This window comes from Anas platyrhynchos, chromosome 6 (genome assembly GCF_047663525.1).
Source record: "Anas platyrhynchos isolate ZD024472 breed Pekin duck chromosome 6, IASCAAS_PekinDuck_T2T, whole genome shotgun sequence".
In the NCBI taxonomy this organism is placed as follows: Eukaryota; Metazoa; Chordata; class Aves; order Anseriformes; family Anatidae; genus Anas; species Anas platyrhynchos.
Window position 1 is genome coordinate 28,988,745 of NC_092592.1, and position 25,498 is coordinate 29,014,242.

At 38.0% G+C, this 25,498-nt stretch overlaps 1 protein-coding gene across 4 annotated transcripts in view; it reads left to right on the forward strand.

Annotated features, from left to right (window-relative positions):
• Window positions 1-25,498, forward strand: part of SLK (STE20 like kinase) — a 49,118-nt gene that overhangs the window by 6,219 nt on the left and 17,401 nt on the right. For 2 of the 4 annotated variants that reach the window (XM_027459884.3, XM_027459887.3), the window contains exons 2-9: window positions 14,065-14,229; window positions 17,583-17,631; window positions 18,438-18,587; window positions 19,728-19,800; window positions 20,008-20,202; window positions 20,892-20,973; window positions 21,966-22,094; window positions 24,052-25,464. In XM_027459884.3, coding sequence (XP_027315685.1) covers window positions 14,065-14,229; window positions 17,583-17,631; window positions 18,438-18,587; window positions 19,728-19,800; window positions 20,008-20,202; window positions 20,892-20,973; window positions 21,966-22,094; window positions 24,052-25,464 — 2,256 coding nt within the window. The remainder of the gene's footprint in view (window positions 1-14,064; window positions 14,230-17,582; window positions 17,632-18,437; window positions 18,588-19,727; window positions 19,801-20,007; window positions 20,203-20,891; window positions 20,974-21,965; window positions 22,095-24,051; window positions 25,465-25,498) is intronic. The other 2 variants (XM_027459886.3, XM_072039761.1) reach the window with 1 other exon arrangement.

The following is a 25,498-nucleotide window of genomic DNA, read 5'->3' on the forward strand; positions in this document are numbered from 1 at the left end:
CTATTGTCACTTTCGCAAAGTTTTCTGAGGAGATGGGTAGTGCAAGTAAGCTGTCTGTGGGTTGTAAAGAGGAATTTTCTTGTTTTAAGTGGATATTTGCTGGCAGTGACGTCTCTGTTTCATTTAGTTTGTGGTGAGGAAATACTCTGAAGAAGTAAGAAGTAGGCACATGTTAAGTGCCTCACTTTTTGGATGTCTTAGTGACTTGGCCGAAAACCAGCATCACAATACTTAACTTATGACTAATGTATTGTCTGTCTCTTGCCTTCAGAATTAAAGCTGCAGACAAGTTTGTGGAGGATAAATATAAATTGCTCATGACCGCTTCTTAGTGAGGCAGTCATCTTTTCCAAGGTGTGAGCACAGCTATATAAACAGTTTAAAAAAAATCAAATAACAATTTCCTATTTACTTGGAGTGCTAAACTGTTTATGGAAGTTGCTATTTTTTCCATGTAACCTGATAGTTCATATCTCCTAGCTAACTATTAGTGTGCTTGGTTTCTTGTCTGGAGAGTAAGACTCTCCTTGGATTTTAGGCATAAGCAAAACGTGACTGCGTTGTTTTTTCATACATTGAATGAAGCTTTTTTCAGCTGCTCCAACTTGGTGAAATAATTCCTCATGCTTAAGTCACATGTGGTCTAATAATTCTGATATAGGAGCTGAAAAAATGTGGTAATGTTTTTTTAACAGGTCTTGTAGACAAATTGGTTAAACCTTCTCAACTAAATCTTTGGCAGAGAAATAGCCCTCGAGTAATACAATCCCCCAGGCAGCAGTATGTGCTATTGTTGCAGAGCAGTAGTTTGCAAGTTTCTTTTGGTGGTCACCCAAATTCTAGATTTGACCACCCCATAAACAATAATGAAGGAATAATTCACTGGGTTTGTATTTGCGATTGCTGTGGTCCCTACTTTACGATTCTTATTCAGAAATGGGGGAGAAAAAAAATCTAAATTATTTGGAAAACATCCTGGAAGTAATGTTTTTTTAAATGGCTGTTTTAAATTTTAAAATGGCACAAAATTGCCATAATTCCCCTCATTTAGGGTCAGACTGTAGGTGATGAGAATACTTGTGAGATGCCCAAGTTGGTTCTTTCTCAATAGTTTTTTCTCTTGCAGTTTTATTAATTTCTGATGTTGTCTGTGACCTGAAATGAGAGTTTTCCCCAGTGCAAACACAAAATTATAGGAAACACAAGGAACCTCCCTTTTTTCTGCCCCTTTGCCACTACAATCTTCCAAAATCGAGTCTTGAAGAAAGGCTTTTCCAGTAAATTGTCTGGAGCTCCTGAAGGAGGTATAAGTAGCAACACAAGAATGCAGTAATTCTTAAACACTCAGTCATCAAATGATATTTTTTTCTAGGTCTCTGATGTCTCCAGATTTATTTTTTTTACATTCTCTGAAAGCAGCACTGTTTGTTTTGTTTTGTTTTGTTTTTTTTATTTAGAGTAAACTTAAGGAACCAGAATAAGTAGGAGACTTTGATGTGACTACTGTGCGTTATAAACTTTCAGGTTGCCTTACCACTCTCTTTCAACACTGTCCAAGGTGGAAGTAGAAATGTCTGCCATTCACATCAGTATTCAGGTTGCAGAATGGTACCCACTGAGTATTACAAACATCCTTCGGTGGCACCTGTGGCTTAATGATTCCCAGATCTGTGTACGAAGTCCTGCTTTGTTGTATGTAGCTGTCTATGATACATCTGAGATGTGTGCATGGTGTAAATACAAAATTTGCTTGGCTCTTTTGTATTACAGGTAAGCTTTAGAGCTGTTTACCAGTTTATCCTAATTAGTACCACTGCTGAGTGCAGCTGTGAATGGGCCTTACATATTTCATGGACCATGACCCACGTTTTGAGAATCTTACAAGATTATAACCATCACGCTCCTTAATGACAGTTGCATTTCTGTAGCAGAGGCAGCATGTAATTAAATCTTCCGGTTTGTGATCTTAAATGCATTCCTTGAGACCCTGGTGCCTGAAGTGTAATTTATGAATACTTTTTTCAGTCTTTGCTCCTTTGTGCTCCCCCAATAGCCTTTAATTATATTCAGATTATAAGCTCAATTGCCAAAGTCATCTTGTTTCAACTCTTCTGCCTGTAGTCTTACTTTATAGTAACTGCCAAATTACTCAATTTTGAGGCTTGTGCTGTCTCTTCACTAGATACTGTCCAGATTGTTCCACCTTTTGGTGTTCAGTGATGGAAAAGCCATGAAATTTGCTGTTAGACAAACAACAAACCTGGGTGGAGTAGTCAGCAAAACAGAGGATGAATGAGGGTTTATAGTTCATCTCCAAACCTGTGTAAAATACATATTGTATCTCCCTCTTTCGCATTCACTTCTAATGACTTTATAATATGATTACTGTATGGACTGCTGAAGAGAACATCTTAACTTTCAAATATGTTCTGTGGAGACACTTTTTCCTACTCAGAAAATGAAGTCTTTTTATAGATGAAGAAGATCTAGTACTTGCAGAATGTTTGAACGATGACAGGCACTAAAAATTAACTAATGTTGGATAAAATCTAGCAGGCTACCTCAGATTGGTCTTCAATGGTATTTGTACTTCAACTAAAAATCAGGGCATTACAGGAAATGTTAACATTCCACTGACATTTCTGATTTTCTGTTGAATATGCACTATGCTCATGCATGTAAAACAATTAAAATGTGCAGCAGAAAATTTACCTGAAGAAAAAAAACAATAATGGAATATTCTTTGTATGCTTAATGCATCTACTTAAACTATCATATTTGGTTTCAAGAGGACATATTTTTTCTTAAAGCACTTGGAAATGTCCATAAAAGCGAGTTCCAATATTAAAGTCATAGCATATAGATTTTTCTTGTTCTTTTTCACTCTTCTGGATGAGGAGTGATTTGCACTGCATATGTTTATATAGAGAGGGAACTTTCAAACAGCTAAGTATGAACGCTGATTTAGAATCTAGGAGAAAGACACGAGCATTTTTCCCCTTTATATATCTGTTTATATTTCTGAGCCATTTTCTGTTTAATTACCTGTAGCCAAGAGCAATAAATGGCTCAAGAATAGATTAATGCTGGAATCAAGTTTAACCCAAAATCTGGCTTTAGGAAGTGTTTCTACCAGAAGTATGTTTTCCTATGATGTGATTTTAAATTTTTATTGACTTTCTATGGAGAAGAAAGTGAAGCAGTGAAAAAGTAGGATTGTTCCATAAGAGCTACATTGATTGAGTAGCATTTAAAATTTGCTCAATCCCTCTGTATTACAGAGGGCTAAGTGACAGTTACCTTCAAAAGGCAGCCTTAAGTTAATCTGTTGGTTGCTGTTTTCCAAATCTTAGTATGTGAAACTGAAGGAGATGATATAAAATAAAGGGAGTTCAGTATTCTTGTAAAGAATTTTCCTAAAGTTTCCTTAATGCAGTAATTCCAAATGAGTGGGTGAGCTGAGAGTGGAATTGCAACTGTGTAGTCTACGGCGGTTTCAGGGGAACCATTACCTGAGAACTTCAGTTGTGCCTACACAAAAATTGTTTTACCTGCTATGAAAGCAATGGTGAATCCCAGTGCTAAGGCAGAATCGTTCTTGAATCCCTCCAGCTTGATAATGAGTTAGAGAAGACTGTCCCCTTTTTAGTTTTGATACGGAATGGGACAGCATTTTACATCTGGGATTTGCTTGCTTAAGGAGGACTTTGGGGAACTAGGTCTTATCTCTAGAAATTCTTAGTCATAACCGTGACTAAGAAAACAGTGTTCCGAGGGAAGTTGCACTGGAATTAATTCTTACTGTATCTTGTAGGACATAGCCCTCTGGACACAGATTTATGCTGGAAATCCCAAGTTTTCCTCCAACAGTTGTCTGTTTTTTACAGCTTAACAGATGACTTTTCACTTGTATTTCTAAGCAGTACTTTACCAGCTAAAGAGTTAATGCTTTGTAATTAGGAGGTAAAACTTCAATTGAGAAATCTCAGTTGAGAGCTTCAGCAAGAATTAGCATGTTGCAGTAAACTCATCTCCTTCAGAGCCTTTGTGCCAGTCAGGTTGTATTCAATTCACTGTGCTGCCTTGTTAATTTTGGAAAGCTCAGTCATGTTCCTGCCCCACCTTTAAGCTTTTTTCCTGTCTGAATTGAAGAGGCCCAACCTTTTTATTTTGTATTTGTAAGACCAACAGCTTGATCCCTTAATGGTTTTTAACTGTCTTTCTTTCTGCCTTCTCTCTCACTTGCATGACCTCCCTGGCTACTGGGGATCTTTTAATTCACCATTCAAGTGAGCTGTTCTGCTCCTCAGTGCAGTCCTGGGTCAGATCCAGAGGTCTGCACAACTGCATCATCCTGTGCAAGTCTGGAACTTCAGATCAGCTCTGGGAAATGTGGTCAGAAGGGTTTGGAAAGGCATTACCCTAAAACAACTCAAATGGGTACTCCTAAGAGTTCAGCCAAGCTTGTTTTTCACTCTTTCACCTTCTGAATAGTTTTTACTGCTAGTGGAAATGCACTAACTGGCTTTGTAAGTAACCGGAAAGAGGAAAGCAGTCTGCTGCTTTTCATCTCTTCCGGGTGGGGAGTCTGAATGCTGAAGGATCATATAAACAAGAACTGTCAAGTGTTTCCTATGGACAAGGATAGCTGTTACCTGAAAGTGCCTCCTTTGTTACAGCAAGAGCTTTAAGCTGACCATTAGTAGCAGACTTAGATGTTCTGGTCAGCTTAATGACCCTAGGAGTTGTTTAATTTAATGTTAGGCTTCAAACAGTAGTATTTAAAAGTGAAATATAAAAATGCTAGTGTACAGGCTTCTTAATTCTCCTATTTCAGGGACATGAGTTTTGATGCTGTCATAAACTTAGCCTTTAGTTGTCCAGCATGGGAACGTTTCCCTTTGAGCTGGTGCACTAAAAAAACAGTTTTAGTCTTAATCAATACTGTACCATAAACAGAGCCAATTTCTTTAAATGTTACTACAGTTCAAATAATAAAAACGTTAAATAATTCAAAGGGCTGCAGTTGAGCAAGAGAAAAGCCTGAGAGCTTAACTCAAAGCACTTCAGGGATCCTGGCACATAGAAAATGGATGTTTAATAGCTAATGGCTTTAAAACTTTTTAGTGTCAAACTCAACTCGTAGCCTTAAGGTTCTTCTGAAAACTGAAACAATATGGAGCTGTGATACTAGGTGAAACAGTCAGTAATGTGTTTTCTCAGATTTTCAATGTCTCTAGGAAGTACAGAAGCGACTGTTGAAGTGTTTGGGTCTTCTCCCTGTCTGCCTTCCACACCAGGTTACAACAGCACAAGTCAACTCAGCCAGAGTGCTGACCCAGTATTCCCATTCCCCCCTGCTACTTGTGACAGCTTTGGTGCTCGCTGACCCCGTGATGATCTGGGCCAGGGGACCAAACCCATCCAGAAGCTGAGTGTACACAGAGTCAGGTCCTGAACTCCAGCCAGCTCACAGGAGGGCCAGACAAGTGACAGTGCTGATGCAAGGTAGAAAGGACAGGACAGGTTCAGCTTTGGCTCAAAAGTTGTTGGAATTCACCATTTAAAAAAGAAACAGATTCTGAAAGTTAACATCAGAAGCAACTTGTCCCACTACTGTGCTGAATGTGAATGAAGTTTACTTACAGAACCCAAGTTGCTGTTTTGGTGGCACTTGAATAGCCGATTTACAAGGAATAACAAATGTTTGTTCAGATGATTTCCTCATCTCTTGATACGTGATACTTGCAGCACAAAAATATAGCTAGAACACTGAATTCTATGTGAGAGAACCTTTCTGCCTTGCTGTCAGATTTCCTGCTGTTTCCATGAGATGACACGTAGCTTTAGCATCATTATGTAAAAGACTCATAATAAAACTAAGGGGAAGTCACAGACTGTAAGCACTACATGTACATCAGAATACATTTTGTAGAACTGACCTGAAAATAACTTGTTCATATTACAAAGCAATGGAAGAGTTGAAAGAAACTGACTTAACTGTATTGACTTCTTGTTGTTTTGTTGTCTTTGCCATTGGTTTCTATTAATTGACTTAAAAGATACATGCATGAGAGCAATAACTTCCCTCTAGAATGCTGGAGTTCCTGTTTCTTAAAATACATTAATACCAAAAGAATTATGAATTTGTCCCTGTAACAGTCTTACGTAAGGAGGATGATATATAGCTTTTTAATGAAAACTGCCAAGAGCTACTCTACTTCCTCTTTCCTTCAGAAATAGGGGAAGTTTCATCTCAACAGACGAGAGCCTGCGTGGAGCAATACAGAGAGTATGCGCTTTGATAGTTTTGCAAGAGCTCTTGCCAATATGAATGTGGCATTGATGCAGTCGTTTCACTTCCCACTATGTTACAACTGTGACTTCACTTTTTCATCAAATGTCTTTATGTAAAATAGTAGATCTTAAACTGCTTATATAGCTTATATTTTTCTCCTTAATATATGAAGTATTCTTTTATTGCTCATATTAGTAAGACAATGAAATGGGATGGTAGTGCTTCATTTTGTTTTGTTTAATCTTTCCCCTCTGGCCGTTTAGCTGTGCTCACTGCAAGTCTCGAACATGGTTCACGTTGCAGGGGCGGGCTCTGCAGTACCATTTCCCAAACTGACCGTTTTCTTGAGCTAGTGAGGTATATACACTTCAAATAAATACTAAATTCTGTTAGATCCCATCATCTTCTACAGTAAATACAGAGAATAAACTCTTAGTACAGATCCTCAAATGTTTTTGTTCTGCATCTGAAATGTAGAGTATTTACTCATTCTTTACTTTGACAGCTATTTTTTAACTTAATGACTGTACCGCATTTCATTTCTATGACTATGTAGTTTCCCTAGTAACCTGTCAGAAGGTCTTTGTTGAAGGGTTCTTAAAGTCCAAAGAAATTGTCATTTGTTCTTTATTATTTTGTTGACTTGTTCATTTCTAGTTGGGAAAAACAAGTTTCTGTGGATGTGTTTTTTTGTTGTTGTGCATGAATGCACAACTGGCATTGGAAACTGGCTTGGAAAACCAATCTAGCCATCTTACCTCTGATCTGGATAAAGGCCCTGGGCAGAAGAATTCCCAATTTTGTGTTTCCTTACCTAACTCAAAAGAATGGAGTAAGGAGGAACTGTGGCTTGACCTAACTACTTTATTTAAATTCTATGCTAATATGTGTACAGCTGTGAATGTACAACATGTAGTCTGTAAAATGCTGGTAAACAAAACGACTTCGTACTAAATGAAGCCAAAATTCTCCATGATATATTTGTTTGCAGGCAGCTGTGGAGATAGCTTTTAAAAGTCCAAATGTCTCCCTAGAAAAAGATGTTAGCAGGAATAATGTTGGCTCCTTGAGCCATGTTGTTAATGGAAGAAATCTAAGCAAACTGCATTTCTAAGTGAACTAAGAAATCCAGTGCACTAAGGCTTCTGCCTCTAGCAGAGGATAGAAGCAAGATGACAATAGAGAATGCCCCCAGGTAAAGGAATCAGATTTCTTACAGTCTGTGTTCAGACAACCCATAAAAGCATCAAGAGCAAAAGATACAATTCCCAGCTATCAACCTGGCAGCATGGTTGCTCTGAAAAGTGGTTGAGACACAGCTTCAACTCCGGTTTTTGGCTAATGTCTTAAAAGTAGTTGTAGCGAACAGCTAAAACTGGCAATTGTGGCTTGATTAACAATTATTTATATCATCGCTAATTGGAAGCTTTATTAATTTGTCATCTGGAGAATGTTTATTGCTGGAATAAAGATCTGATTTTAAGCTATAGCAATTAAGATAAATGTGTAAATGAATCAGCAGTGTTTTGTTTTTTTAATGTGAGAAGACAGAACAAATAATGATAGGCTCTCCATAGGGCAGGATGAGGATGCACTGGGCCGGGTTTCCTGGGAAGCTGGAAGTCAGTTTGGGCTTGACACTGGTGCTGGGTAAACTGGGGAAAACCTGCTGGCAGCTCTTAGTGCCCTCTGCAAAAGGCCTGGCACAGCAGCACTGCAGGGGTAAATCTTGACTTGTCACACCTCCCTCTTCTCTTAGGGGAGTTGATTGTGATGCAGAATTGTGCGGTTTAATGCTGCTTTTGCAAGTAGTATGTATGGTTATAATAACTCAGTTTAGGGGAAAAAATAGCAGTCCTTTGCTTTTACACCTCTGACACCACTTAATGTCTTAGTTGCAAATGTTTCTTCTATATTATCAGCTGGATTTCTGGGTTGCTTTTAAGTGAGCTCTTATGCAACAAGAGAAAGGGGACAGCTAATGTTATAAAACACTATCGTGCCAATGCTTAGGATTTTTTTCTAAATGGGTGTGCTTAAATAAGAAGAATGATTCTATAATCTGATATAATTGCCTCTCTTAAGTTGCCTGTAAAGAACTGTTTCAGTTATTGTGCACTTATTGGCCAGCTGAGCCCTGGATGCCTCACCGATGCATGTATAAGTATCCCTATAATTTTGGGGAAACAGCACACGAATCTGGATGCAAACTCTGCCTAGCTAGTATGCAAAGTACCACGGAGTTCATGATTTCCCTAATGTATTTTCATTAAGTTAAATATAAAAACTGTGTTGCATACCAGTCCCCAAAATATTTTGTGGAATCCCGGATGCCAACTATGGAGGAAGCAGAAGAACCACAATAAATACAAAGTGCAAGGAGAACGTAAAAAGAGTCAAGTTGTCATGGAAACAGTTCCAAAACCAGTGCAGCCACAACGGCAGCACCACACCATCATGCCATAAGTATGTGCAGTCTGCACCAAGCCCTGGACGTGATGTTGTTAGTAACGCTGTGTCATTGTAGGAAGGAGAGGTGCTTTCATCTGCCGTTTCAGTGTGGCATTAAACATCCCCTGGCCTTAAACATGTCCTTTCCTCAGTAGAAGAAACTCTCCTGTAGGTTTAGCTGTACAGGCAGGGAAAAATTGTGACTCATGGGCTGGAGTGTAAGGGTGTATCATCTTCCCTGGTAGATGCTGTCCTTTTGTTAGCTTCTCCTGCAACAGTCACTGCAACGTGTTCTAGCAGGTGTAACTGAAGTTAGCTGCCGCCTAATTCCTTGGACCAAACAGATGTATTGAAACTCTCTGTGGCTTCTTTTTAATATTATGTTTTCAAACAACGTGCAGTGGAAACTGATGCAAAAAAAAAAAAGTAGCTTCTTTGAAATTCTCATCTTTCTTAATTTCCAGAAGTGTGTGGAAGCTGCCATCTCCTTCCTCGGCCTAACTTCTGAGTTACTGTAGAAACAGTGGTTTAATACAGCACAAGCAGCTAAGTTTGCTCTTGAATTCAAATTGATAGTGTTAATTAAATTTCTCAACATTTGATGTTAGATGTTATGCAGTTAATGATTTTTAGAGAAAAATCTACTTTCATTAATAATAAAAAAAAAAAAGTTTTTAAAAGATGTTTGAACACTTAAACCTGTACAACCAAGCAGTATTTTAGTTTCAAAATGCATGGAACAATTTCAGTTATGATACACCGAATGGACATGAAGGGGAGTCCAGCATAGTTTGTGTTAGACCGAGCTGCTACTTACAGGTTAATTTGATTGGGCTGTTACAGTCTGAAGTTCTAGCAACTTTTTTTCTTCCTTCATATGTTCAAGGAAGCCTGAGATCTTTCTGAGAGCTCTAAGAAACAGCTCTTGCTTTGTGCTGTGCAAGGACACTTGCTCAGTGCTGATTACTCAGATGAGACATCCTCACAAAGCGTACAGGGAGCTAGGTCTGACAATCCCAGCTTTCCGCAGAAGTGTAGCATTTTACCTGCAAAAACACTCCCTGAATAGGGATGTGTGTTTTTCGCTTCTGGGCAACCTTGATGGACTATGATTATGACTGTAGCTGAGAAGAATGAGTCAGAAAGGAAGAGCTCAACTGATTTGTTTTGCTGCTTGCAAAACATTCGGCGTGGTTATATAACTTCTCAGCAGCAAGCAGGCGTTGGGAAGAAAGGTGACAAATGATATTTCATCTCCCATCTCAGCAGCGATTCTGGCTGGCTGAATGGGAGATGAAGGACGTGCTTTTTTTTTCAGTTGGAAGTGGTGTTTTAATTTGTAGATGCCTACGTGCCATGTCACAGGAGGGCAGCTGCGCAGTTGGGTAGGAAATGTTTGCTGCTGGTAGGAAACTGAAACAGCTCCTCGCAACCAGGGCCAAAACTTCACATTGGCCATCTCAAGATGAAAGACTGAGCTATCTCTGAGCTCTAATCCTATTACCGTGGAACCGTGGCTCTGCTCTCCCTGTTGTCTGTGGCTGGGAATATGCAACTGCTTGGCTGAATGCCCAGACAGTAAACCTGCCTTTTAATATTCTGCTATCAGTCTCTTCACAAAGCTTCTGGATCTGGAACTCGTATTTGGATATATGATACTGTATCAAAATCCAGGATTAATAGGGAAGAGGTCACTAATTTCATGTACTCGCAGATGCTAGTTTCACGTAGAAGGGTTATTCCTCTTTCTGGTACGGACGGATATGTTTCCAGCTGTTCACAACATTTTTCCACAGTTGATGTCATTGCCATTTTAGTGTGAGGGATTTAGGTTCGGAGAGAAAGCAATTTGCAAGTTCTAATTTCCTAGGCCATATTTATTACGTGTAAGCTGGCTGTCTTTCTCAACACTCTTAGAATTAGGAGAATAAAGATATTTTTCTGTGCCTTTCCTGCTAACGAGGCTGTTCCATCTATTGCAAGATCAGTGCTGCAGCACACAGTTTGCCATTCCCTTGTGTGTGCTGTCTCTCTGGAAGTTAATGTTTGCTGCTGTAACCTTAAACATACAGCCAAATAGAGGTTTTGGTGAAAAGATTGCAATGTTTATGTATTGTTGCACATAATAGTTAATTTTTGGAGGAATGGGTTATTCCATTTCAGCTTCCAACCACGTGTTTATATACACTTTGAGATGAAAGGTTGATACAAACAAAGAAAATCTTTCTCTTCCCTTTCTTCCCTGTCTCCACATAAGGCAGGATTGAACCATAATCATTAAAGACAGCAGTTTGGATGTCTTGGGACTGAAGCTTAAATCATCTGTCATGGAAGTGGAACCAAATTTATTTAAGCGGAGCATACAGGAGAAACCTGAAGTGATAATTGAGATCTGTGATATAGGAAGAAATTGCTGGGCACATCTTAAAAGAACACAACCTCTGAGTAACATTAATGATTATTTGACTTTAAATGTTAATGTGCTCAAATGCAAAATGAGGATATGCAAATCCAGACTGCAGCTACACTAACATTTTTGCTCCTGCTCTGACCTTTGGGGAATGTTATGCAGCAGAAGAAAGATTTCAGCCAAAGTCTAGAAAGAGCAACCGTGCCCCCACAAAGCTGTAAATGCTCATTGTTCCTCGGAATCGAGTGGGCTTTTCTCTTGGACAACGCAATGCCACTCAAGTCTTCCAGAACAGAGGCTTCATTTTATTTTATTAGCGAATTTTAGAGAAAAATGTACTTTCACTAATGAAGAACACTTCTTTCTGATTTAAGGGATGTTTGGACACTTAGTATTGGTCAATCATACACGGTTTTTCAGCCTCAGAATCCACGGGACAGGATTTCTTTTGTGCTGCTTACAGCAAGTCCCATAAGTGGATGTTTACTATAGAGTTGTATATCTTGTCTGCCCACAGAAATATCTGGTGGAAATATGCTAATTTTAAAGCTGTTGTCTTTTGAAGATAAGTCTGAATCTAGACATGCAAAATATTACTATCGGAAGTAAGAATTTGAGTGTATTTTCTTTTGTTTATAGTTAAGATGCTCCTAAAGATAATCCCCATCTCTATTAGCACTTTTGTTTTAAAACCAGATGTTTTAATAGAGCTACCACAAGGAGGGGAAAAAAAATTATCCAAAGCAGATTTTTCTAATTGCTTCAAGCAAAAGATCTGGGAAAAATCAAAATACAAAGCACTCTTGTAGATATGGGGGAGGGAAGTGTGGGGGGGGAGCACTGTATAATATAAATACAGCAAACCTCCCTAGAGTGGAATTGTGCATCCTAGTTTATCCTTGCTTCTTTCTTTCCCTCAAAGGTGGAATTGAATTTGAAAATGGTAGTATCAGTTATCGTTAACTGATGTCGAAGTTGAAAATGCAATTTTAATTAAAGAAAACACTCTGACTACTCTACAGTTAATGTGCAGATTTGTATGGCAAATATTTCTTTTTTTTGAAGTATCCTCATAATAAATTCTACAGTATTGTGGGGAGTGCCTGGCCATTCTTGTTTCAAAAAAGTAAATTTATAGTTGAAATTTTAATATTTTTAAAGGTGCTCTAACAACTTGTCTTCTGCACACACGAACTACCAAGTCTAGCTTTGTTGGGTTGTGAGACATCTGCTAAACCTTTCAGGTTTCATTTACAGTGGAGCTCTGGGACAGGAAAGTTGCTCTTTCATTCTTGCTATAAAACGTGAAACCGAAACAAATATTTTTTCACATTATTTAGCAGACTTTTTTTTCTTATTGGAATATGTTTGAAAACTTCTCAATAGTATGTTCTTGAGTAACGTCATACGGATCCCTTGTCTCTGTTGTTAAAAAGAGGAGGGAAAATATTAAGGTGAATGTGGAAGGTGATGTTTTGTTGTTGTTGTTTTTGAAATTAGTATTAAGACAAAAACCTACTACATGTGTACTGTACAATATTTACCCTTACCATACGCCGAGCCTTAGCTGATTCATCTTATAACCATGTTTTGCTGTTACAGTTGTTTTACTAACTGTTTTCATAAACATCTGTTTTAAATCTTTTTTTTTTTTTTCATGAGCCACATTGAGAGAATTCTTTATGGTTGTCAAAGTAATAGTACGTAGACCGTAGAAATTATTCTTAAGAATTCTTACTTGCTCTCTTCACAGCTTTCAAGTTACATTTGTATGAAAGAGATTAGGTGACAGAGGTTGGGGCTTTCCTTGGTTTCCTGGGTTCATCTCGCAAGGTTTGGGACCAAGGTGCCCATCCGGCAGCTGCCCCGGGCAGTTGGAATGGCCCTGGCAGGGCCCCATCTCCTGCTGCTCTGCCCCAAACTTCCCATTGCGGTGTCTACAGCCAGGAAGAGGGGATCTAGACTCATTCTGCATGGGTGTCGCATGTCAGACTGAAGTCTGCTTCGCCAATTTTAACTTGCACTGATCTTTTCTTACTACTTAAAAAACAGCGTCTCTAATTGGTTGCAATTTCCTTGGCTTTTTTTTTAACATAGAAATACTTAAGTGTGTATCAAAAACGCTTTTTATTCCTGGGTACCCAAGGTTTTGTTTTCCCAAGTCCAAATCTCACCTGTTCTGCAGCTGACCACGTCACTACAGCAGCTCTGCTGCCTCGTCTCAAGGCGTGGAGCAGTAAAGTAGAGGCTGGATGAATGCAGGCTTCGTTGAGTAGCCAGTGCTCCTAGACTTCTGAAGCAAACAAGGCAAACAGAGTTAAATGCCCAGGCAAATTAATGGTGGCTTGGCATCTCTCTAGCACAGGAGCTTGAATGCAGCCCCTGGCTCAAGAAGAGAGTAACCTACTGATTACTGGTAGCAGATCTGGTTTTCTGTGTGGCTTTGCCAACAGCTGTGCTGCCACAATGTGGGGAGTGTCAGAAGGGCAAGAATGCACAGCCAAAAATGAGAGGGTGGAGGCTGCCTTATGCTTCTTGCCAAGTGTTGGTAAATAGTTCTTTGAGGAGCAGCGCAGAACTTCACCCAAGGCATACAAAACGGTAATGACCCTAAGCTGCATCATGGTTTAAAGAACGCAGCAGGAACTGAGTATTTCCGTGTCCCTATCTGTCATTGATTCGTGACCTTGAGAAAATCTTTCATTGATTTATGACCTTGAGAAAAATTGCTTTCTTCTGCTGGGATTTATCTAGTCTTCACTATGCAGATATTCTTTTTGTGGAGAGGCAAGCTAAATGTAGGGAAACGGCGCAGAAATATCAAGAGGGAGGATCTGGGTTTTTTGCTGGTGACAATTGTTTGGAAAAATTAATCTCTAAAAAATTGCTGTAACTTTTTTTACAGGCTCAGAACAAAGAAACAAAAGTACTAGCTGCTGCAAAGGTGATTGATACTAAATCAGAAGAAGAACTTGAAGATTATATGGTTGAAATTGATATTTTGGCATCCTGTGATCATCCTAATATTGTTAAGCTCCTAGATGCTTTCTACTATGAAAACAATCTGTGGGTAGGTATTTTTTCTTCTCTAAATTCTTTCATTTTAAAAGAATATTGAGATTATTTTTTTCATGGTTTTATTGAAATATTATCACATTTTGTCTGGGTTGTCACTATTGGGATAATTCCACAATTTCAAAACTAATTTCTAAATTGTAAATATGACTGATAGGAGGCTGTCACTGTAAAATCAGGCTGCATTGAGTCATCAAGTCAGCAGTCTGAATATAAAATCTGGAAATTAGCATTTCATTGTGTTGTATGCGGAGAGTTCTTGGTTGGTATTTATTTGTAACAGCAGGATTCAGATTTTAATTACATCATCACAATTTAGAATGAGGCTCAGAATTTACAGCTGCAAAATAAATAATGGGCTGAAAAGGTCAGGCTGGGAAGTATGTATTTTAGATAGAAGTGATTTCGTTAGTACTTGCAGGGAGGACAGTTTACCAGGATGAGAACAATAATTTGCTAAAAATCTAGATATTTGTACATAGAAGTGTTGTGGGAGTGTATGTGACTGTACCTCAGTTTTCTGGTTTGCCCTATGCACTGAATAACTTGAGCAGTGAAAATATAATTTTTTCCTTTCGGTGGCCTGATGCAGTATTTGTAAGTGCTTTTGGAATTACACAAAGGATACGTGTCTCTTTAAAAGGAGACTATAATTCAGAGAGATACCTAAAACAAATAACAGAAAACTTCCTCCAAATTATCATAGAATCATAGAATATCCTGAGTTGTAAGGGACCCTTAAGGATCATCAAGTCCAACTCTTGACACCGCACAGGTCTACCCAAAAGTTCAGACCATGTGACTAAGCGCACAGTCCAATCTCTTCTTAAATTCAGTCAGGCTCGGTGCAGTGACCACTTCCCTGGGGAGCCTGTTCCAGTGTGCAACCACTCTCTCTGTGAAGAACCCCTTCCTGATGTCCAGCCTAAACTTCCCCTGCCTCAGCTTAACTCCGTTCCCGCGGGTCCTATCGCTGGTGTTAATGGAGAAAAGGTCTCCTGCCTCTCGACACCCCCTTACGAGGAAGTTGTAGACTGCGATGAGGTCTCCCCTCAGCCTCCTCTTCTCCAGGCTGAACAGGCCCAGTGCCCTCAGCCGTTCCTCGTGCGTCTTCCCCTCCAGGCCTTTCACCATCTTCGTAGCCCTCCTCTGGACACTCTCCAACAGTTTCATGTCCTTTTTATACTGTGGTGCCCAGAACTGCACACAGTACTCGAGGTGAGGCCGCACCAGCGCAGAGTAGAGCGGGACAATCACCTCCCTCGACCTGCTAGCGATGCCGTGCTTGATGCACCCCAGGACACGGTTGGCCCTCCTGGCTGCCAGGGCACACTGCTGGCTCATATTCAACTTGCTGTCTACCACGACCCCCAGATCCCTCTCTTCTAGGCTGCTCTCCAGCGTCTCATCGCCCAGTCTGTACGTGCAGCCAGGGTTTCCCCGTCCCAGGTGCAGGACCCGGCACTTGCTCTTATTGAACTTCATGCGGTTGGCGATCGCCCAGCTCTCCAACCTATCCAGATCCCTCTGCAAGGCCTTTCCACCCTCATTTGAGTCCACAACTCCTCCAAGTTTGGTGTCATCAGCAAACTTGCTCAAAATGCCTTCTATTCCTACATCCAGATCGTTTATAAAAATATTGAAAAGTACCGGCCCTAAAATGGAGCCTTGAGGGACCCCACTGGTGACCGCCCGCCAGCCTGACGCAGCCCCATTTACCATAACCCTTTGGGCCCTGCCCGTTAGCCAATTGCTCACGGGCAATCGTGCTCACGGGCTATCCTTTAAGCATGGAAACAATGGAAGTGTAACACCGTATTTCCTGATGGAGATTTCTTTTGATGAGCTTTGTGAATGCTTTCTATGATCTGACTGTGGAGTAAAATGATGCTGTGTGTACGGTGGAATAGTAAAAAAATTTCCATGCATAAAGGTGAACATGAAAGCAAATATGCCTAGAATTTGGAACAGTTGACAGGCTTCACTGGCAGATTATTTACATCTCTTCTAACTAACTTTAGGTTTAAAACAAAATTGTAGATAAATAGTTACAGTGAAGTGGAGAGCCATGAAAATGAGAGGGAGGAGAAGGCTATAATGATGTGGTAAGTAAACAGAACTTAGTGGAGAGGGAGAGAAAAATAAGAATGAGAGTTGGACATAAAGAACATGTTTTTGCTTTCCAGCTTTAGAAACACGGTTTCTTTACCAAAAGAGACCTTTGCCAGATTGTCAGATCAAACACAAAATTTTAGAGAAGGGAACTCTTCATACAGAATTTCCTATACTTTACTTGACAATAAATATGCGGAAGCATGTAAATGGGATAAAGGTTTAAGAATTTACAAAGAATTGCATTTTATAATGCATGTGCTAGTACCATTGTTGCAAGTATTAATTGAATTTAATTTGAAGAAAATGATCTTCTGAGGGGTAAATCTGAGTGTTATTTTGTAGGGTATAATTTGAGGTTTCTTCTTCCGTGAACAATTACACTCTGATTTTAAACGTACTGTAAAGTACAAAAAATCAAGATACTACTTCCCAGAGGGCTGTTTAGGTTTCTGACAAAAAATGCTCTTCAGCTGTCAGACTGAAAGTTATAATTTAATGTTCAAAGTTCAAATTAAAAAATGAAAACAGCTAAGGAAGAATGGAGTGGCAATCTTGGATGATCTCTTTGCTTCGCTTCCCTGCTCTCCTCATTTGCTTTGTCTACTCTTTTTCTCCTTTGTGTATGTTTTTTCTGTCCTAAATGTGAGCATAGTTTGTGCCCCAAAATAGTGGCAGTTCAGTTTATTTATGTTTCACATGTAAACTGAGACCTGGAGATTGCGTTATTTTGGTATGAGTAGATTCTGGGATAAAACCACTTCTGTATTGTAGGCATCAGTGAAAATGGAGGAAAATGAACACAAACTAATTTTCATTAATATTTAACATCTACTGGAAAATAATGTAGCTCCTCTCTCTGCTTGAATATTCCAACTAGATTATAATATTTAAGTACGATATAACAACAGAAGAGTTTGTGGCACAAAAGTAAATCACATTACTAGTCAGCTTCAAGCTGACCTTGATACTTTTAATGTGGAATCTTACGTTTGGATTAAAACTTTATTTGAGGATCTCCCAAGCATTTTTTTCAAGTCATTTGCGTTAGCTTCACAGCCATACTATTGGTTGCTCCAAGTTGTACCAGTATTTTGTAGAGGTTAGCTTAAAAAATAATAATTCATGGTCAAATAGTCTGAAACTCTTGTCTCCCAATAGTGGTCCCTTAATCAATGACTCAGTTCAGCAGAACTATTTAACTTGTAATTTATGTATTCTTTTGTTTGTATACAGATCCTGATCGAATTTTGTGCAGGTGGAGCAGTAGATGCAGTAATGTTGGGTAAATAAGTTGTTTCAAATAATAACATTTTTAACATCTTAAATTAAGAATATTTATGTATTTTAAGACTTGCTTCACACATGTATTGTTTTGAAATGCAAATGTTTATGTAATAGGTGTGGCATATGTGTTGAATGTCGGGGTCTTTAAACGATATTTACAACTGTATCTGTGGATATGGTAACTTGCTGAGTTAGACTAATCCTCTCATTTTTAAAGTGTTTATTCTCAAAATCCATTTTTAATGTCTTGATCCTTAAATGAGTGTGATGAGCTGTTCTCTCATGCTTATGAAGCTCTCTGTTGTTTTAACATGATCTATATTGATCCTTTTTTAGGATCTCATTCTCCCCCTTCCTTTGTCATCCTCCAAATTAGATTGTGATAACTTTTTATATTGCATCAACCTTAAAGTTAGATTTCCTGTGCTTATTCCTCAAATTAGGTGAATGCTAATGCCAGTAAGTAAAGGGTCTATCTTTAACATCTCTGTGTAGCACAGAAAAGATGCCCAGTCTCTACACTATGTAGCCTTTCCACAGTTCAGATAGGTAGGAGTAAGTACATAATATGGAAGGTTAGGGATACAAGGGATGAAATTTTTGTTTCACTTAAAAATAATAATAATAATCATAATAATTTTGATGTTAACCTAAAAGGAACAAGTATTTCAAGATAGTTTTTCTAACATAAGGTGTTTAGAATTGGTCAGATTAATTGATTTTTTTAGATATATTTCTATACTGGTTGCTATGAGAAAAAATAAATAAATGCAAAAACATTGTGTTTGTCTCTTTCTCTTCAAGAGCTTGAAAGGCCATTGACAGAGCCACAGATCAAAGTGGTATGCAGGCAGACACTGGAAGCATTGAACTACTTGCATGAAAATAAGATCATCCACAGAGATCTAAAAGCTGGCAATATTCTTTTCACATTAGATGGAGACATTAAGCTAGGTAAGCATGTTGTACATAACTCTTTTCCAGAACTTTACGTGGTCTTATAATCGTGTTTTCTGTAGGCTATACTTAGGCAGAATTCAGTCTGTAGCCATCTAAATACAAATCTAAGGATGAGAAGTTCTTCATTTTCATCTGCAAGTATTATTATTGTTACTTTTTTTGGCTTCTCTTGGAAGGCTGAAGATTTAATAATAACTCATAGTCATGGGCCATATTTCTAAGCATAATAGAACTACTCATGTAGTTTCTAAGTAATACTGTGTAAGAGAAAATATAGGTAATAGAGATACATGGTAAGGGAGGCATTGATTTCTTTCTGTTCATTTTAATTACCTTGCGTGAGCTAGCTTCTCCTCATATGGAGTAGAACAAGTTGAACCTTTTGTAAACTTGGCTGACACACGTATCTTGCTAGCTTGCACAGCTCAGACCAGAGGCAGATTTCCTCCATACATATATTTAGTGATGTATTCAAGCTTATAGTCAAGATTTCTATAAAAAAGATTTGAAAAGTGTACAGTGTCCCTTAAAAGAGCATTTTAGCCCTTTTAAGTTTTCTGTACTTTTTGTTTCTGGTACATAAAGATGTAGATTCCTCATTTTATAAATATGTGAATAGCAAATTTCCTCCTTGCATTTGAGCTTTATTATTTCAGTATCTATAGTGCATCAATATTTCAGGTTTTGTATTTGATTAAATAGCTCTCTTAATCCTCTTTTTTTTTTTTCTGCACAGAGCAAAATTAGGCTTCCCAAGTGTTGAGCCCATCAAGTCATTTTGTATAGATTAAAGACAAACATATGGCTATTTTGTCCCTTTGCTCTAATCTCTAGATCTTCATTAAGAAAGTTACATCTATAATAAGTCTATAATGTTTATATTTAAATTTCATCTTTTCTAAATGAAAAATAGTGCTTTACTGACAAATAACATAGTTGTGCAAAGAAGCATATAAGATAGACGGGGGAAAATGAAAGACAAATCTCTGAGAATTTAAATCCTGAAATCAAAAACTGAATGATTTACTGAATTAATAAGAGTTAATATGCTATGTCCAAGGAACATTTCATAGGCTAATGTAGTCATTTTCTAATGAAAATAATTTAACGTAATTTAACTTAATTAATTAACAGCGGATTTTGGAGTATCAGCTAAAAACACAAGAACAATACAAAGAAGAGATTCTTTCATTGGTACACCATATTGGTAAGTGCACCATTTTGCTGGCCTTTCAGTATGAACTAATACGCTAATATTACTTCTGTTGTTAATATAGACTTGATTAAATATCATGTAAATGTATTAAGAGTAGAATCTGCTTTTTAAAACGTTGCACCAAATTCATGTTGAGAACCTTTTTTTGTAAGAGAAGAGTGCATTTTCTAACCTGGTACTTCATTATTCTGTTTGCAGGATGGCTCCAGAAGTAGTAATGTGTGAGACATCTAAAGACAGGCCTTATGATTACAAGGCTGACATCTGGTCTCTTGGCATTACTTTAATAGAAATGGCTCAAATAGAGCCACCTCATCATGAATTAAATCCAATGCGAGTGCTCCTGAAAATAGCAAAATCTGATCCACCTACGTTAGCACAGCCTTCAAAATGGTTTGTATTTTAATGACAACTTTCCCACCCCAGTTTGTAGAATTTGACTATGAGGCCTATATGTGTGCCTTAAGTCTTGCTGAACTTTGTGGTACTAGTTTTATGCATGAAGTCAAGTACAGGTACATATTTTATGTATGCTCTGTGTGTGTGTATATACATCCTATGTATAGGCAGATATATATCCTATATACATGTATATCCTTACACAGTGGTTCTGTGACATTTTTGCTGTAGCTCTGTATGGAAGCTTTTATGCAAAAATATTTTGTAGAATTTAAAGACCTGGCAGACGTTGCATTAAGATGTATGAAAAATAACCTTTTACCAATGCAGTAAAAGTTCTAAAGACTACCTGAAAAAGAACATCAGATTAAGGAAAACTTAGATATTTTTATACTAGAAAAACATTAAAAACAAAATGAAAAAAGCTGTTAACTATTTGGTTGCTGTAATATCCTTCTGTGATTTAGTTGGGGATATAGCAGATGTGTTGTATTGTAAATTCACAGCCAGAAGTCAACTCTTCCATAAATGGAAGAACATTTTAATGATAAGTGTCATGCTGGTCTTTTCACTCTTTCATTGTCTTTCTGTTTTTCTAAATCAGTAGGACATGGAGTTGTTTCACTGCATTGATCTCATGTCAAGGCTAAATAAAAGCCGTTACCTGTTTGCTTTTTTTGTAGGTCATCAGATTTTAAAGATTTTCTGAAGAAATGTTTGGAAAAGAATGTAGATGCAAGGTGGAGTGCAACTCAGCTTTTACAGGTAGGAGGAATTAACTGTTCAGAAGTATTGTTTGAAGGCAAGCCTATTTTATATTCTCTTAAAAGCAGAGTATAATTGGAGTGACTACTTAAATTTAATATTAGGTGTTTGTACACAATCTGTGTTTAATACTGTTGGATGATTGTTTTTTGGCAAAACATAATGAAATAATGCCAAGGGCAGATCAAAGTCTTTGCTTACATATATTTTGATATAGTATAACTAATTAATTTGCATAAGTATTTAAATTATACTTTGATACATGTAATGGGTGAAGGAGATATTTACATAAGTAGTCAATTGCTGACAGGTGTTTTAAAAGCTTTAGTGCTCAGCTGTCTTCTTTAATGCTGTCACTGCAGAATGGCTGAACAGGAGTAGATGTGACTAGGTACATTTGATTCTGTTTAACGTCAGCGCACATTTACTTTATCCATAATACATCTGACATGTGTTGAATAGATTAAGCAGCAGGGCCAAGTGGAGAAAGAAGATTAAGACAGTAGGAGTAGGAGAAGAGCAGGTATCTGTTTTCTCTTAAAGAAATAGTTCTATGTTCTTGATAAGAGAAAATGTTCCGAAGGAAAAAGATTTTTTCTCTGGAAAGAATGTTTCTAGATAAAACTTATCAGGAAATAATTTTACTGTGGAACTGGAAAGAAATGAAAACCATTTCCAGGAAAAATAGCCTTTAAAACAAATCTACTTTTATACTTTGGATTATGAAACAGGTTAGTATAAATGAATACCTTGTATTTTTAGTGTGTTTGTTAGATTATTTACACAGTATATGTGATTACAAATGTTTTGATTTTAAAACTTCAACGGAGAAAAGTACATTAAGACAATTATGATTATTGTTAACACTGTGAGTCTTCAAGTTTGAGAGAACCAGAGTAACGTTTCTCTGAAGTTAATATTTCTTTCAAGATATGATTTTCCCACTCTGTATGATGAAGTTAGAGCTTAGTATTATGTTTTATTTTCACAAGCATCCGTTTGTTACTGTTACTTCCAATAAACCGATACGAGAATTGATTGCGGAGGCTAAGGCAGAAGTTACAGAAGAAGTTGAAGATGGTAAAGATGAGGATGAAGAGGAAGAAACAGAAAATTCTCTGGTCAGTTTAACATTTGTTTAAATATGCAATTAGTTTCAATCACAAATTTCCTATGGAGAACTCAATTTTCTGATGTTCTACCTAACTTTTGCAGCAAGTCATCTAAGAATAACTGCAGAAACAGACTGTAACCTTCTTACAAGATAGCTAGTGTTTTCAAAATCAGCATGTTCTTCAACTCATTAAGAACTATTAATAAGGGATATTATCTCTGTTTATTTTTACTTGTGTATGCAGTGTAGACCGCTTAAAAAACTGATGCTGATTTATATATCAAAGGTCTTACGTCTAAATGACTCGATGGACAAGTGAACATATTCTTGTATTTCATATGATGCTTAAAATGTGAAATATGTGACTATTACAACATAAGCTAAGTTTGTGATTTTAGTGTGGCTGTCAAAGGAAAAACCCCAAATCAAGAAAATATATTTTACTAAGAGGATACTGAGCGTATTTTTAAAGATGCTTAAGAAACTTGGAACAGGAATTCAGTTTGTGAAAGAGCAAAGCCCTGAAGTTCAATTATGTGGCAGTAGGCTGCACAGTGCACATGTCGGCAGTGCTCTGATAAAACTGGTTCAAGCACTGTCAGCACGGACAGTGACCGGTACCACTGGAAGCAGCACAAGAAGCACTCCTCCCTTCCCACCTCGTACCTCACCAAACCAGGCATGTTCCCCGGCCTTCAGACTACTTTCTTTATCCAACCCAAGCAGACCTCCAAGTGTGCATTCCCACCAGCTTCCTCCAGGACTTACTCTCAGTCTCCTAGGGCATTGCCATCTGCTAATTAGCTGCTAAGGCATCCATTTCCAGGCAAGCGGAGCATGAAGTCCATCCTGTGACTCAAAGTGTCTCAAAACAAGCAGCTGTACGTTGGTGACTTGTACTATTAGGGTAGTTCCTGTCTGAGCCAAGGGAGCTGTGAGGAAGATGCAGTTACAGTACTGCATTAGTTTTAGAAAAAGCATGGAGAACACTACACTTCTAGAACAACTGAAGAAATCTCTTAAATGCACTTTTAAATTAAAAGACTGTTCTCTGTGTGCTTAGGAAAACCTTCAGGTAGGAAATGTGTGATCAAACCCGCGCTTGTTACAATAATTAGCCTAGTATATTCCGAATGGCAAATCAGAAGCCCTATCTCCAAATTACAGGGTTCTAACAGTAAATAGACAGAGAGATACCATAATCACTTTGAAGAGTTAAAGGGCAATTATGGTTAAAGTGATACTTTATTGGTGTATTCTTTTGTATATCTGCATGTAATCTGATAACATTTATTTAAATTCCAGCAATGGCAATTTCTACAGTTAGGTAACTGTTTCTGTTCCAGTTCCATATTACCACTTATTCAGCTGTACTGGAAGTTCTCACAATTTTAATGGAGTTTAACAGTGGTTAAAAAAGAAATCTACATATTTTTATCAACGAACAAAAGGAGAGATGAATTTTGATGAAGCAGGAGGAGGTTTTACTATTGAATTTTATCAGTGCTGCACTAACTAAAGCTACATTGCTCCTTCCTAGCCAAACAGAACAAATACATGTTTTTCAAGTCTGGCTGTAGATGGGACTATCAGGGAAACTAAACTAATAAAATAAGGAGCGATGTGAGTGCAAAAAGACGAGAAGATTCTGTGCAGTGTGCGGCAGAGGACAGATCATAATCCCTTTCTTTCAATTGCACTTTATTTTATTGAATTCTTACAAATGGAGGAGGGTTTTTGTGAACTGTTCTGTTCAGAGCCCAGCTATGGTTAAGGTACTTGTCCTGTTATAACACACACTGAAGTAGTCTGAAACTATTAAATTCATATAATTCTGCCTGTAAATACAATATACTCATCTCTTTGGATATTCCTCAGTAGAACTGTGCTTTAATTAAATTAGAAAATGATGAGATAGTTCCTTTAAAATTTCCTTAAATTTTTCCTTTCCTTTAATTTTTTAGCAGCTACCTGCAGACAAGCGTGCATCATCAGACCTTAGTATTGCCAGCTCTGAAGAGGATAAGCTTTCACAGAATGCCTCTGTACTGGAATCTCTTTCTGAGAAAACAGAAAGCAATGCAATTGAGGAGAAAAACAGCACAATATTTCCAGATGATAAAAAAATTGGAGACGAATCTGAGGGCATTAATGTTAGGAAAATGGTTGAGACCATCTCTGATGCTACTGCTGATGATATGAAAGTGCAGAATGGTTCTGTACCAACTGGTGAAGTTGAGCAAGGCCAACTATTGCCAGCTGAAAAGAGTACAGAAAGTCTGGAAGAAGCAGGTGAAAATGCAGAACCTCAGAAAGGAGGGGAAGAACTTGATACAGTAACAAAACCAGAAGTAAATGAACAGAACCAAAAAACAGAGAAAGAAAGTGACATAGGAAATGTACAAACAGAGGAAGATAAAGTTAAAATAATACCTACAGCTGCTAATACGGTAGAAATCAGAGAAGCCATTTCTGAGGAGACTGGTGAAAAAGAAGAGGAAAACAGAATAGATCTCTCAGAAAATAAGACTGAAAAGGTCACCGTAGATAATACTATAGAGCAAAAGGAAGATGGAGCTCAGGGAGAGGCAGTGACAGACATCATTACAGAATCTGTACCTAGTGCTGAGGATAAAGTGTCAGATGAAGAAAAGGAACTAATAAAGCATGCAAATGACAACATTGAGGAGATAGGTGGTACTGCTGAAACACAGATCATCGAGGGGGATAAAATGCCTGAGATGGCGGATAAGCCTGTGGAAAGTCAGGCTAAGCAGGTCTGTGAGATAATCAGCTCTGAAGAAACTCTATCAGAAAGCCAAGATAAAGTGATCAAAGCAGATGAGAAGTTGGCAGAAAGTGAAAATGAGGATATTTGTCAAATAAGTAGCATGGAGGAAACAGAGAGCAAAGACTCTGGAAAAGATGATATGGGCCAGAAGACAATGCAGGCCAAGCCTGAGGCTATTTCTGATAAGGCGGTGGATAAGCTGATGGAGATGGACCAAACATCAGAGGAGCACAGACCTGAGAATATCCAGGAAAACAATATTCAGAGAGACAAAGAACAGTTGGCAGTAACTTCTGATGAAATAATGAAGAGTAAGCTTCAAGATGCTGCCGATGAACAAGCTGATGACTCTGAAGTCACTCCAGTACCCAGTATTAGTATAAGCACTGAAGAAAACGATGAAAAGGTCAAAATGGAAAATCAAGACAGTACTGAAACGTTGCAGCAGCTAGAATCTGAGAATCTGAAGGAAAATGATGCGGATTCGGGCACAGGTTCTACGGCTGATAACAGCAGCATTGACTTGAATTTGTCAATATCTAGTTTCCTTAGTAAAAACAAAGAGACAGGATCAATATCGCTACAGGTAAGTGTAAGCAATAATATATTTGTATATAAAA